The following is a 15,000-nucleotide window of genomic DNA, read 5'->3' as shown; positions in this document are numbered from 1 at the left end:
CCCCCTGCTCCACCTCCTGCTCCACCCCCTGCTCCACCTCCTGCTCCACCTCCTGCACCACCCCCTGCTCCACCCCATGCTCCACCTCCTGCTCCACCTCCTGCTCCACCCCCTGCTCCACCTCCTGCTCCACCTCCTGCTCCACCTCCTGCACCACCTCCTGCACCACCCCCTGCTCCACCTCCTGCACCACCCCCTGCTCCACCCCATGCTCCACCTCCTGCTCCACCTCCTGCTCCACCCCATGCTCCACCTCCTGCTCCACCTCCTGCTCCACCTCCTGCACCACCTCCTGCTCCACCCCCTGCTCCACCTCCTGCACCACCTCCTGCTCCACCTCCTGCACCACCCCCTGCTCCACCCCATGCTCCACCCCCTGCTCCACCCCATGCTCCACCTCCTGCTCCACCTCCTGCTCCACCTCCTGCACCACCTCCTGCTCCACCCCCTGCTCCACCTCCTGCACCACCTCCTGCTCCACCTCCTGCACCACCCCCTGCTCCACCCCATGCTCCACCTCCTGCACCACCTCCTGCTCCACCTCCTGCACCACCCCCTGCTCCACCCCATGCTCCACCTCTTGCTCCACCTCCTGCTCCACCTCCTGCACCAGCTTCGACTCTTTCCCTGTTAGTGGGGTGACGTTCCACGTCCCCAGAGCTAGTCCACGCTGCCGGCTCGCCCAGACCCTCGGCCCGGCCTGAGGTCTGGACCTGGGCCCGGTCAGCATGGCACTGACCCCGATGCTCCTCCCTGCAGGTGGTGAGTTCACCGCTTCAAAACTACTCTTAATGTGATTGTGTGCTCTATATTTTAATTCTACAGATCTTTTATGATGATTTTAAATGTTTGTAAAGTGTCTTTGAGTATTATGGAAAGCGCTATATAATGCACAAATGTATTATTATTATTATTATTATCATTATTATTATTATGTGACTGAGTGTGATTTTGAGTGTAAGATGAGATAAGATAATCCTTCATTAGTCCCTCAGTGAGGAAATTGTGGGATTAATGCTAAACTAACCTAAGCTAAGGTGGCTCAGGCCGGATGCCGATTGGCTGAGGCGGCTCACCTCCAGGATGATGGTGGCGATGATGAGCACTCCGATGCTGTTCATCATGCTGCTGAAGTAAGAGAAGAGGGCCTCCCGGCAGCCCCGGGTCCAGATGTTGAGCTCCTCAATGCGGTGGTCGTAGTCGTAGTGGGCGGAGTTGTTGGTCAGGTGGTGCTGGATGCAAGGCCGAGGCGAGCCGGGGTTACAGCAGCTGAAGGGGACGCTGTCCATCAGGTACTTCCCCTCCACGTTACTGAGGACGCGGCTGCAGGACAAGACAGTGCCAGGATCAGTATTCACTGGACTCCACGGGGGGTCAGAGGTCACACAGGCCGGCTGGGCGTCACAATCATGGTGGATGGTTCACTGAGCCCGTCTACCAAGGCACCCAGCTGAGAACCCTGACCTCTGACCCCCCTTTCTCCTCCTTGAACCCCAGAGCGGCTTTTAAAGTGACTGCTTCAGATTATTAGGAAAGTCAATCAGATGCAAAACAACAAAGTGACACTTGATCATTATTTAACATCTCTTTGTAGTTATTTAACATCTCTTTGTAGTTATTTAACATCTCTTTGTAGTTATTTAACATTTCTATGTAGTTATTTAACATCTCTTTGTAGTTATTTAACATCTCTTTGTAGTTATTTAACATTTCTTTGTAGTTATTTAACATCTCTTTGTAGTTAGCGTCTCTTTGACCTGCAGCCACATACTTGCTACCACAGACCAAGAATTGCCTTTTTTCACTTACATAATATTTCAAAAATCAGACATATCCTCCCCAAAATGATGCAGAAATGTTAATCCATGCATTTGTTACTTCAAGACTGGATTACTGTAACTCCTTATTATCAGGCTGCTCTGGTACGGCCCTCGGGTCTCTCCAGTTGATCCAGAATGCTGCAGCTCGTGTACTAACAAGGACTAGAAAGAGAGATCACATTACTCCTGTATTAGCTGCTCTCCACTGGCTTCCTGTAAGATTTAGAATTATATTTAAAATCCTGCTCCTCATCTATAAAGCCTTAACTGGTAATGCACCATTATATCTTAAAGAGTTTATAGTGCCATGTTACCCCACTAGAGAGATCATAGTACCATATTACCCCACTAGAGAGATCATAGTACTATATTACCCCACTAGAGAGATCATAGTACCATATTACCCCACTAGAGAGATCATATTACCATGTTACCCACTAGAGAGATCATAGTACCATATTACCCCACTAGAGAGATCATAGTACCATATTACCCCACTAGAGAGATCATAGTACCATATTACCCCACTAGAGAGATCATAGTACCATATTACCCCACTAGAGAGATCATATTACCATGTTACCCACTAGAGAGATCATAGTACCATATTACCCCACTAGAGAGATCATAGTACCATGTTACCCTACTAGAGAGATCATAGTACTATATTACCCCACTAGAGAGATCATAGTACCATATTACCCCACTAGAGAGATCATAGTACTATATTACCCCACTAGAGAGATCATAGTACCATATTACCCCACTAGAGAGATCATAGTACCATGTTACCCACTAGAGAGATCATAGTACCATATTACCCCACTAGAGAGATCATAGTACCATATTACCCCACTAGAGAGATCATAGTACCATATTACCCCACTAGAGAGATCATAGTACCATGTTACCCTACTAGAGAGATCATAGTACCATATTACCCCACTAGAGAGATCATAGTACCATATTACCCCACTAGAGAGATCATAGTACCATATTACCCCACTAGAGAGATCATAGTACCATATTACCCCACCAGAGAGATCATAGTACCATATTACCCTACTAGAGAGATCATAGTACTATATTACCCCACTAGAGAGATCATAGTACTATATTACCCCACTAGAGAGATCATAGTACTATATTACCCCACTAGAGAGATCATAGTATCATGTTACCCCACTAGAGAGATCATAGTATCATGTTACCCCACTAGAGAGATCATAGTACCATGTTACCCCACTAGAGAGATCATAGTACTATATTACCCCACTAGAGAGATCATAGCACCATGTTACCCCACTAGAGAGATCATAGTACCATATTACCCCACTAGAGAGATCATAGTACCATATTACCCCACTAGAGAGATCATAGTACCATGTTACCCCACTAGAGAGATCATAGTACCATATTACCCCACTAGAGAGATCATAGTACCATATTACCCCACTAGAGAGATCATAGTACCATATTACCCCACTAGAGAGATCATAGTACCATATTACCCCACCAGAGAGATCATAGTACCATATTACCCCACTAGAGATATCATAGTACTATATTACCCCACTAGAGACATCATAGTACCATATTACCCCACTAGAGAGATCATAGTACCATGTTACCCCACTAGAGAGATCATAGTACCATATTACCCCACTAGAGAGATCATAGTACCATGTTACCCCACTAGAGAGATCATAGTACCATATTACTCCACTAGAGAGATCATAGTACCATATTACCCCACTAGAGATATCATAGTACCATGTTACCCCACTAGAGAGATCATAGTACCATATTACCCCACTAGAGAGATCATAGTACCATGTTACCCCACTAGAGAGATCATAGTACCATATTACTCCACTAGAGAGATCATAGTACCATATTACCCCACTAGAGAGATCATAGTACCATATTACCCCACTAGAGAGATCATAGTACCATGTTACCCCACTAGAGAGATCATAGTACCATATTACCCCACTAGAGAGATCATAGTACCATGTTACCCTACTAGAGAGATCATAGTACTATATTACCCCACTAGAGAGATCATAGTACCATATTACCCCACTAGAGAGATCATAGTACTATATTACCCCACTAGAGAGATCATAGTACCATATTACCCCACTAGAGAGATCATAGTACCATGTTACCCACTAGAGAGATCATAGTACCATATTACCCCACTAGAGAGATCATAGTACCATATTACCCCACTAGAGAGATCATAGTACCATATTACCCCACTAGAGAGATCATAGTACCATGTTACCCTACTAGAGAGATCATAGTACCATATTACCCCACTAGAGAGATCATAGTACCATATTACCCCACTAGAGAGATCATAGTACCATATTACCCCACTAGAGAGATCATAGTACCATATTACCCCACCAGAGAGATCATAGTACCATATTACCCTACTAGAGAGATCATAGTACTATATTACCCCACTAGAGAGATCATAGTACTATATTACCCCACTAGAGAGATCATAGTACTATATTACCCCACTAGAGAGATCATAGTATCATGTTACCCCACTAGAGAGATCATAGTATCATGTTACCCCACTAGAGAGATCATAGTACCATGTTACCCCACTAGAGAGATCATAGTACTATATTACCCCACTAGAGAGATCATAGCACCATGTTACCCCACTAGAGAGATCATAGTACCATATTACCCCACTAGAGAGATCATAGTACCATATTACCCCACTAGAGAGATCATAGTACCATGTTACCCCACTAGAGAGATCATAGTACCATATTACCCCACTAGAGAGATCATAGTACCATATTACCCCACTAGAGAGATCATAGTACCATATTACCCCACTAGAGAGATCATAGTACCATATTACCCCACCAGAGAGATCATAGTACCATATTACCCCACTAGAGATATCATAGTACTATATTACCCCACTAGAGACATCATAGTACCATATTACCCCACTAGAGAGATCATAGTACCATGTTACCCCACTAGAGAGATCATAGTACCATATTACCCCACTAGAGAGATCATAGTACCATGTTACCCCACTAGAGAGATCATAGTACCATATTACTCCACTAGAGAGATCATAGTACCATATTACCCCACTAGAGATATCATAGTACCATGTTACCCCACTAGAGAGATCATAGTACCATATTACCCCACTAGAGAGATCATAGTACCATGTTACCCCACTAGAGAGATCATAGTACCATATTACTCCACTAGAGAGATCATAGTACCATATTACCCCACTAGAGAGATCATAGTACCATATTACCCCACTAGAGAGATCATAGTACCATGTTACCCCACTAGAGAGATCATAGTACCATATTACCCCACTAGAGAGATCATAGTACCATGTTACCCCACTAGAGAGATCATAGTACCATGTTACCCACTAGAGAGATCATAGTACCATATTACCCCACTAGAGAGATCATAGTACCATATTACCCCACTAGAGAGATCATAGTACCATGTTACCCCACTAGAGAGATCATAGTACCATATTACCCCACTAGAGAGATCATAGTACCATATTACCCCACTAGAGAGATCATAGTACCATGTTACCCCACTAGAGAGATCATAGTACCATGTTACCCACTAGAGAGATCATAGTACCATATTACCCCACTAGAGAGATCATAGTACCATATTACCCCACTAGAGAGATCATAGTACCATGTTACCCCACTAGAGAGATCATAGTACCATATTACCCCACTAGAGAGATCATAGTACCATGTTACCCCACTAGAGAGATCATAGTACCATGTTACCCACTAGAGAGATCATAGTACCATGTTACCCACTAGAGAGTTGTGTTCATTGAACGCAGGGTTACTTGTGGTTCCCAGAGTCTTAAAAATAGGTTGGGGCTAGAGCCTTCAGTTATCAAGCTCCTCTTCTGTGGAATAAGCTTCCACTTTCAGTCAGAGGGGCGACACGGTCACCTCATTGAAGAGTAGGCTTAAGACTTTCCTCTTTGACAGAGCTTATAGTTAGGCCTGGCTCAGGTTAGTCCTGCTCCAGCCCCTAGATATGCTGCTATAGGCCGAGACTGCTGGGGGACCTTAGGATACACTGAGCTCCTCTTCTTCTTTCTCATCTCTCCTCTCCTTTCTTCTCTCCTTCTGGATAAGTTATTGTCTTTCAATGCACACTACTAACTCTACTCCTTTCCAGGAGCCTCTTTGCTTCCTTGCCCTTAAGTTTTCATGGATCATGGCTGTCTGGAGTTGGTCCTGCATGCTACGATGGACTGTGGCTGGATCCTGGTCCATGCCTAGCGCTCATTGTAACTCTGTTATTGTTCATTCTGGTCACATGACATCTGTTGCTTCTGTCCATCCTGGAGAGGATCCTCCTCTGTTGCTCGCCCTCAGTTTTCTTCCCTTTTTTTCCCTGTGAAAGGGTTTTTACTGTCTGTATTTGGAGAGTTGTTCCTGATCCGATGTGAGGTCCTGGGACAGGATGTCATGAGTACAGACTGTGAAGCCCTCTGAGGGGAATCTTGTATTTGTGATTTTGGGCTGTACAAAATAAACTGAATTGAATTGAACCTGCTACCACAGACCTGCAGCCACAGACCTACTACAACAGACCTGCAGCCACAGACCTGCAGCCACAGACCTGCTACCACAGACCTGCAGCCACAGACCTGCAGCCACAGACCTGCTACCACAGACATGCAGCCACAGACCTGCTACCACAGACATGCAGCCACAGACCTGCTACCACAGACCTGCTGCCATAGACCTGCAGCCACAGACCTGCTACCACAGACCTGCAGCCACAGACCTGCAGCCACAGACCTGCTACCACAGACCTGCAGCCACAGACCTGCTACCACAGACATGCAGCCACAGACCTGCTACCACAGACCTGCTGCCATAGACCTGCAGCCACAGACCTGCTACCACAGACCTGAAGCCACAGACCTGCTACCACAGACATGCAGCCACAGACCTGCTACCACAGACCTGCTACCATAGACCTGCAGCCACAGACCTGCTGCCACAGACCTGCTACCACAGACCTGCAGCCACAGACCTGCTACCACAGACCTGGTGCCATAGACCTGCTACCACAGACCTGCTACCATAGACCTACAGCCACAGACCTGCAGCCACAGACCTGCTACCACAGACCTGGTGCCATAGACCTGCTACCACAGACCTGCTACCATAGACCTGCAGCCACAGACCTGCTACCACAGACCTGCTACCATAGACCTGCTACCACAGACCTGCTGCTATAGACCTGCTACCACAGACCTGCTACCACAGACCTGCTACCACAGACCTGGTGCCATAGACCTGCTACCATAGACCTGCAGCCACAGACCTGCTACCACAGACCTGCTACCATAGACCTGCTACCACAGACCTGCTGCCATAGACCTGCAGCCACAGACCTGCTACCACATACCTGCTACCATAGACCTGCAGCCACAGACCTGCTACCACAGACCTGCAGCCACAGACCTGCTACCACAGACCTGCAGCCACAGACCTGCTGCCATAGACCTGCAGCCACAGACCTGCTACCACAGACCTGCTACCACAGACCTGCAGCCACAGACCTGCAGCCACAGACCTGCTACCACAAACCTGCAGCCACAGACTGCAATGATCACATTGTCTTGAATGTGTTGAATGTTTTTCAGCAGTTGCTCAGGTGAGCGAATGAAGCACTCCCCCAGTCAACTGGTTTTCTTTAACCTTGTCATGTTAGCTGGCGCGTAAGCTGCAGCAAAGTAGAAATCAGATCCTGACAGATTATCGACTTAGAGAGAAGAAGCCGGTTCGTCGACCTCCTGCACGGCAACTTTTACCTCCTTAATTATTTATCCTCCACTGACCCCTTTTGACAGAACTCTCTTTGTTGACCCGCTGATCTCTGAAAGTTTAAAGTGTTGAAGATTTGAATCAGGCTTTAATCTCTAGAGATGAGACAAACTGAGCCAGAGTTCAGAGAAGCTGAAGATTGAAGTGAACTTTGTGGGAAAGTTTGAAGTAAAATGTTGATGAGATCCAGAAGAGAAACAATCTGAACTAATCAGTTCAATGTAAAGTTGAGTTCAGAGTCAGTAAGTATTTCTCTTGCCTTCATTACTGTTCATTCTGTGATTAACCTCTAAAACATCAGCAGCTTCAGCTGGGTTAGGGTTAGGGTTAGGGTTCACAGCTCTCAGCTCTGTGTACTCACTCCTTCACCAGGTCGTTGCTCATGTCCAGGTAGCGGTTGCTGATCCACTGCACCTCGAACCAGTCCCGGAAGTTGTTGTTGCCGCAGCATCGGAACTCGATCTGCGTCAAGTCCAGGGTCCTCTTCATGAAGCAGCGCCCCGGCGTGTCGGTGTCCTTGTAGAACTTGATGCTGTTCTTCAGTCCCTCGGCCAGCGTCAGGTACACGGCGAACTGCATGAGGAAGCAGAGCAGCGCCGTTAGCAGCAGCAGCGCGTTGAAGCCGCAACACAGCAGCAGGAACGGCTTCAGCATCGGCTTCCACTTGGCAAACTTGATCGGGTCCAGAGAGTCGTGGCAAACCTTTCCCCCAAAGGCGTTGACCCCGCAGGCCAACAGGCCCACCAGGATCAACAGGTTGGGCACTAAATGGCTCTCGTTGTTGTCCATCATCTCGCTTCTCTTCCGCAACTCGATCTTGAAGAAGATGCCGAGGCTAAAGAGGAGGATGCCCACGATGACCGAAAGCCAGTAGATCATCCACAGACCTTGAGCCAGCTTCACCCGCTTCTGCAGGTTGAACTTCACCGGCATGAACGCCATTTTCACCTCTTAATGGGGTCGAAACAACCTGGAATCAGCTTCTGGTATCAGTGAGAAAAAATATTTTCAGCGAGCAAATGAGAATCCCTCAGAGATTTAATCCAATCCAGGAAGAAGCAGCTGAACGCAACTCAACCAGAACTCCTGTTTTCAGACCCATAATGCCAAGCGGCAGGTCCATACTGCTGGGGGGGTCGAGGGGTCTGCCATCAAATCACAAGAAAGTCACTCAATCCGGTCGGCAGCGAGCTCCTCACTCGGGGTTCCTGCAGAAGGAAGGTGTGAATGTGAGCGATGGCGACCGCTCCTGCTAACCCTCCCAGGGCTCTGATCCCATTAGCAGATCAGCTGCTGCATCTAATCCTCCGACTTACTGGTAATGGGTTTGATGCTAATCAGCAGCTTCCTCCTCTGGGCCACTCAGCTCACCTGTCTCACCTCCCTGCAGGTGTGCCCGGAGACAGGAAGTAGAAGAAGTTCCTTTGCGAATAAGGAGGAACTTCCTGTCACCACTGATTCTTCATACTTCACATATCAGTCCTTTGAGACCTCACATGGGATCAGGAAGAACTCCCAGATAAAGACAGTCAAACAGAAAGAACCCTCAAGAGAGAACAGAGGACCATCTGACAGAATGATAGCTGTCATGTGACAGAATGATAGCTGTCATGTGACAGAATGACAGCTGTCATGTGACAGAATGACAGCTGTCATGTGACAGAATGACAGCTGTCATGTGACAGAATGACAGCTGTCATGTGACAGAATGATAACTGTCATGTGACAGAATGATAGCTGTCATGTGACAGAATGACAGCTGTCATGTGACAGAATGACAACTGTCATGTGACAGAATGATAGCTGTCATGTGACAGAATGATAGCTGTCATGTGACAGAATGACAACTGTCATGTGACAGAATGATAGCTGTCATGTGACAGAATGACAACTGTCATGTGACAGAATGACAACTGTCATGTGACAGAATGATAGCTGTCATGTGACAGAATGATAGCTGTCATGTGACAGAATGACAACTGTCATGTGACAGAATGATAACTGTCATGTGACAGAATGATAGCTGTCATGTGACAGAATGACAGCTGTCATGTGACAGAATGACAACTGTCATGTGACAGAATGATAGCTGTCATGTGACAGAATGATAGCTGTCATGTGACAGAATGACAACTGTCATGTGACAGAATGACAACTGTCATGTGACAGAATGATAGCTGTCATGTGACAGAATGATAGCTGTCATGTGACAGAATGATAACTGTCATGTGACAGAATGATAGCTGTCATGTGACAGAATGATAGCTGTCATGTGACAGAATGATAACTGTCATGTGACAGAATGATAGCTGTCATGTGACAGAATGACAGCTGTCATGTGACAGAATGACAACTGTCATGTGACAGAATGATAGCTGTCATGTGACAGAATGATAGCTGTCATGTGACAGAATGACAACTGTCATGTGACAGAATGACAACTGTCATGTGACAGAATGATAGCTGTCATGTGACAGAATGATAGCTGTCATGTGACAGAATGATAACTGTCATGTGACAGAATGATAGCTGTCATGTGACAGAATGATAGCTGTCATGTGACAGAATGATAACTGTCATGTGACAGAATGATAGCTGTCATGTGACAGAATGATAGCTGTCATGTGACAGAATGATAACTGTCATGTGACAGAATGAAACAATGTGAATCATCTGCAAAGAAGTTCAGACTTCAGATTCCTGATAACAATAATAAAATGGATGTTTGTGGAGTTCTTTATGTTTCTTATTATGCAAATGACGGGTCAAACACAAACATGAACTTCTTTTAAAGTTTTTATTGGTTTTGTTATTCTTATACAGTATTGTACATTTACTAATTTATACAAGAATTCACATATTAACAAGTCTGAGAATGAAGATGATGATGAAGAGGCAACTTGCTGTGAATCTTTTCATTTAAACCTTAAAAGAAAAAATAAATTCAAACATCTTTGAATCAGAAGTTTAAGGGACACTAATAAATAAATAAATAAATGATTTCTGCTTCTGATTCGTCACATTTCAACTCAGAAAGAAGTCATTGAACAGGAAGTGACATCACAGCTCTCAATACAAACAGGAAACAGTCTGTTATGTTGTAAAATAGGTTTATAGCTCATTTATTTTCATGATGCTTCAAATTTTTCATTTGTGAACTCTGGGAGGCTGTTGCCATGGAAACGCTTAAAGAAACCGAAAGAAAAGTAACCTGTCAATCAATCTATGAGTGACAGCAGCAGGTGGGCGGGACTTCACCTTGGTTAAATCTCCCAAAAAAACCTCAAAACTGAAAAAACTGAATAAAAAACGATCTAAAAGAAATGTTGTTAACTTCCTGTCTGAGGGGCGGGGCTTGAGGACGAGGTCAAGGGGAGGAGCCTCCATCATACAGGAACCAAAAAGCCAAAAGTCCTGAAAGAATCTCTGAAAGCTCATTGGTTCAGAGCAGGGTCTGTAACCATAAGGGGCGGGGCTTGGGCAGATGAGCCAATCATCACAGGTGCTGCCAGTCGATGGCCACCAGCGTCTGATCGGCCTCCTGAGCGTGACCGATGACCTCAGCGACGCCGTGCTGCCGCCACAGACGCTCGATCTTCCTGTAGCGCTCCAGACACAGGTGCAGGGGGTTCCCCCTCCTGAAACAAACAAACAAACAGGTAAACAAACAAACAACAGGTGCAGGGGGTTCCCCCTCCTGAAACAAACAAACAAACAGGTAAACAAACAAACAACAGGTGCAGGGGGTTCCCCCTCCTGAAACAAACAAACAGGTAAACAAACAAACAACAGGTGCAGGGGGTTCCCCCTCCTGAAACAAACAAACAAACAGGTAAACAAACAAACAACAGGTGCAGGGGGTTCCCCCTCCTGAAACAAACAAACAGGTAAACAAACAAACAACCAACAGGTGCAGGGGGTTCCCCCCCCTGAAACAAACAAACCAACAAACAATAGAAGGACAACACCTACTTGAGGCCCTGGTCCGTTTCTCCGTAGTCGTCCAGGTACGGAGGAGGATAGAAACAGCCTTTGGTTTTACCTGCGACAAACAACACCTGACTTTCTCTCACTCTATACACACACACACACACACACACACACACACACACACACACACAGTCAGTGTCAGTCACCTCCAGAGAGCAGCAGCAGCAGCAGGAAGCGGGGCTACCTGAGGAAGAGGCCGAGCCCGGCTCCGCAGGTGGAGGTGTGGGCGGTGCAGGCGCCCACGTCCTCCCCGTCCACCTCCGTCTGGCAGCAGTAGCTCTGGGAGCAAAGCATGGAGCCACACACCAGGCACAGGGTGGGGGCCCGGGACTTGTCCCCGCCCGACCGGGGACACCTGCACAGGTACAGGTAAAGGTTACAGGTAACAGGTACAGGTTACAGGTAAAGGTAACAGGTAGAGGTAACAGGTTACAGGTAGAGGTAACAGGTACAGGTAAAGGTTACAGGTAACAGGTACAGGTTACAGGTAACAGGTAAAGGTAACAGGTTACAGGTAGAAGTAACAGGTAACAGGTACAGGTTACAGGTAGAGGTAACAGGTAACAGGTACAGGTAACAGGTTACAGGTAGAAGTAACAGGTAACAGGTACAGGTTACAGGTAGAGGTAACAGGTAACAGGTACAGGTTACAGGTAGAGGTAACAGGTAGAGGTAACAGGTTACAGGTACAGGTAAAGGTAACAGGTAGAGGTAACGGTAACAGGTAGAGGTAACAGGTAGAGGTAACAGGTTACAGGTACAGGTAAAGGTAACAGGTAGAGGTAACAGGTAGAGGTAACAGGTTACAGGTACAGGTAAAGGTAACAGGTAGAGGTAACAGGTAGAGGTAACGGTAACAGGTAGAGGTAACAGGTTACAGGTACAGGTAACGGTAACAGGTAGAGGTAACAGGTAGAGGTAACAGGTTACAGGTACAGGTAAAGGTAACAGGTACAGGTAGCAGGTACAGGTAAATATAAAGGTAACAGGTTACAGGTACACTCCACCTGTTAACCCCTGCTCAGTGTGTACTGTGAGTACAGAGTGTGTACTGTGAGTACAGAGTGTGTACAGAGTGTGTACTGTGAGTACAGAGTGTGTACCGTGAGTGCAGAGTGTGTACCGTGAGTACAGAGTGTGTACAGAGTGTGTACAGAGTGTGTACCGTGAGTACAGAGTGTGTACAGAGTGTGTACAGAGTGTGTACCGTGAGTACAGAGTGTGTACAGAGTGTGTACAGAGTGTGTACCGTGAGTACAGAGTGTGTACAGAGTGTGTACAGAGTGTGTACAGAGTGTGTACAGAGTGTGTACTGTGAGTACTGTGAGTACAGAGTGTGTACAGAGTGTGTACAGAGTGTGTACTGTGAGTACTGTGAGTACAGAGTGTGTACAGAGTGTGTACAGAGTGTGTACAGAGTGTGTACAGAGTGTGTACAGAGTGTGTACTGTGAGTACAGAGTGTGTACCGTGAGTACAGAGTGTGTACAGAGTGTGTACAGAGTGTGTACCGTGAGTACAGAGTGTGTACAGAGTGTGTACAGAGTGTGTACAGAGTGTGTACCGTGAGTACAGAGTGTGTACCGTACAGAGTGTGTACCGTGAGTACAGAGTGTGTACAGAGTGTGTACCGTGAGTACAGAGTGTGTACCGTGAGTACAGAGTGTGTACCGTGAGTACAGAGTGTGTACCGTGAGTACAGAGTGTGTACTGTGAGTACAGAGTGTGTACTGTGAGTACAGAGTGTGTACAGAGTGTGTACAGAGTGTGTACCGTGAGTACAGAGTGTGTACAGAGTGTGTACAGAGTGTGTACAGAGTGTGTACCGTGAGTACAGAGTGTGTACCGTGAGTACAGAGTGTGTACAGAGTGTGTACAGAGTGTGTACCGTGAGTACAGTGAGTACAGAGTGTGTACCGTGAGTACAGAGTGTGTACCGTGAGTACAGAGTGTGTACAGAGTGTGTACCGTGAGTACAGAGTGTGTACCGTGAGTACAGAGTGTGTACCGTGAGTACAGAGTGTGTACCGTGAGTACAGAGTGTGTACTGTGAGTACAGAGTGTGTACTGTGAGTACAGAGTGTGTACAGAGTGTGTACCGTGAGTACAGAGTGTGTACTGTGAGTACAGAGTGTGTACTGTGAGTACAGAGTGTGTACAGAGTGTGTACCGTGAGTACAGAGTGTGTACAGAGTGTGTACCGTGAGTACAGAGTGTGTACCGTGAGTACAGAGTGTGTACAGAGTGTGTACAGAGTGTGTACCGTGAGTACAGAGTGTGTACCGTGAGTACAGAGTGTGTACCGTGAGTACAGAGTGTGTACTGTGAGTACAGAGTGTGTACAGAGTGTGTACCGTGAGTACAGAGTGTGTACTGTGAGTACAGAGTGTGTACAGAGTGTGTACTGTGAGTACAGAGTGTGTACAGAGTGTGTACTGTGAGTACAGAGTGTGTACTGTGAGTACAGAGTGTGTACTGTGAGTACAGAGTGTGTACTGTGTGTACAGAGTGTGTACAGAGTGTGTACCGTGAGTACAGAGTGTGTACTGTGAGTACAGAGTGTGTACAGAGTGTGTACTGTGAGTACAGAGTGTGTACAGAGTGTGTACTGTGAGTACAGAGTGTGTACTGTGAGTACAGAGTGTGTACTGTGAGTACAGAGTGTGTACTGTGAGTACAGAGTGTGTACTGTGTGTACAGAGTGTGTACAGAGTGTGTACCGTGAGTACAGAGTGTGTACTGTGTGTACAGAGTGTGTACAGAGTGTGTACTGTGAGTACAGAGTGTGTACTGTGAGTACAGAGTGTGTACTGTGAGTACAGAGTGTGTACAGAGTGTGTACTGTGAGTACAGAGTGTGTACTGTGAGTACAGAGTGTGTACTGTGAGTACAGAGTGTGTACAGAGTGTGTACTGTGAGTACAGAGTGTGTACCGTGAGTACAGAGTGTGTACAGAGTGTGTACTGTGAGTACAGAGTGTGTACTGTGAGTACAGAGTGTGTACAGAGTGTGTACTGTGAGTACAGAGTGTGTACTGTGTGTACAGAGTGTGTACAGAGTGTGTACTGTGAGTACAGAGTGTGTACTGTGAGTACAGAGTGTGTACTGTGTGTACAGAGTGTGTACAGAGTGTGTACCGTGAGTACAGAGTGTGTACTGTGTGTACAGAGTGTGTACAGAGTGTGTACTGTGAGTACAGAGTGTGTACTGTGAGTACAGAGTGTGTACTGTGTGTACAGAGTGTGTACAGAGTGTGTACTGTGAGTACAGAGTGTGTACTGTGAGTACAGAGTGTGTACTGTG

The 15,000-nt window shown here is 46.4% G+C and overlaps 2 protein-coding genes across 3 annotated transcripts in view; both read right to left on the bottom strand.

The window, feature by feature from the left end:
• The window catches only part of prph2b (peripherin 2b (retinal degeneration, slow)), a 13,111-nt gene extending 4,461 nt beyond the window's left edge, over positions 1-8,650 (bottom strand). Inside the window, exons 1-2 of the mRNA XM_068601874.1 lie at positions 8,070-8,650; positions 1,077-1,323 (exon numbers count right to left, since the gene is read on the bottom strand). Coding sequence (XP_068457975.1) covers positions 1,077-1,323; positions 8,070-8,650 — 828 coding nt within the window. The remainder of the gene's footprint in view (positions 1-1,076; positions 1,324-8,069) is intronic.
• Positions 8,651-10,528: 1,878 nt separating this feature from the next.
• ubr2 (ubiquitin protein ligase E3 component n-recognin 2) overlaps positions 10,529-15,000 on the bottom strand; it is a 38,297-nt gene continuing 33,825 nt past the window's right edge. For both annotated transcript variants that reach the window (XM_068601841.1, XM_068601842.1), the window contains exons 45-47: positions 11,883-12,053; positions 11,681-11,782; positions 10,529-11,346 (exon numbers count right to left, since the gene is read on the bottom strand). In XM_068601841.1, the coding sequence (XP_068457942.1) occupies positions 11,205-11,346; positions 11,681-11,782; positions 11,883-12,053 (415 nt within the window). In that variant the 3' untranslated portion in view covers positions 10,529-11,204. The remainder of the gene's footprint in view (positions 11,347-11,680; positions 11,783-11,882; positions 12,054-15,000) is intronic.

The sequence above is a fragment of the Clinocottus analis genome, unplaced genomic scaffold, assembly GCF_023055335.1.
Source record: "Clinocottus analis isolate CAN_PGR_092001 unplaced genomic scaffold, fCliAna1.0.p SCAF_55, whole genome shotgun sequence".
Lineage (NCBI taxonomy): Eukaryota > Metazoa > Chordata > Actinopteri > Perciformes > Cottidae > Clinocottus > Clinocottus analis.
This window is presented reverse-complemented; position numbering and strand designations above follow the sequence as displayed.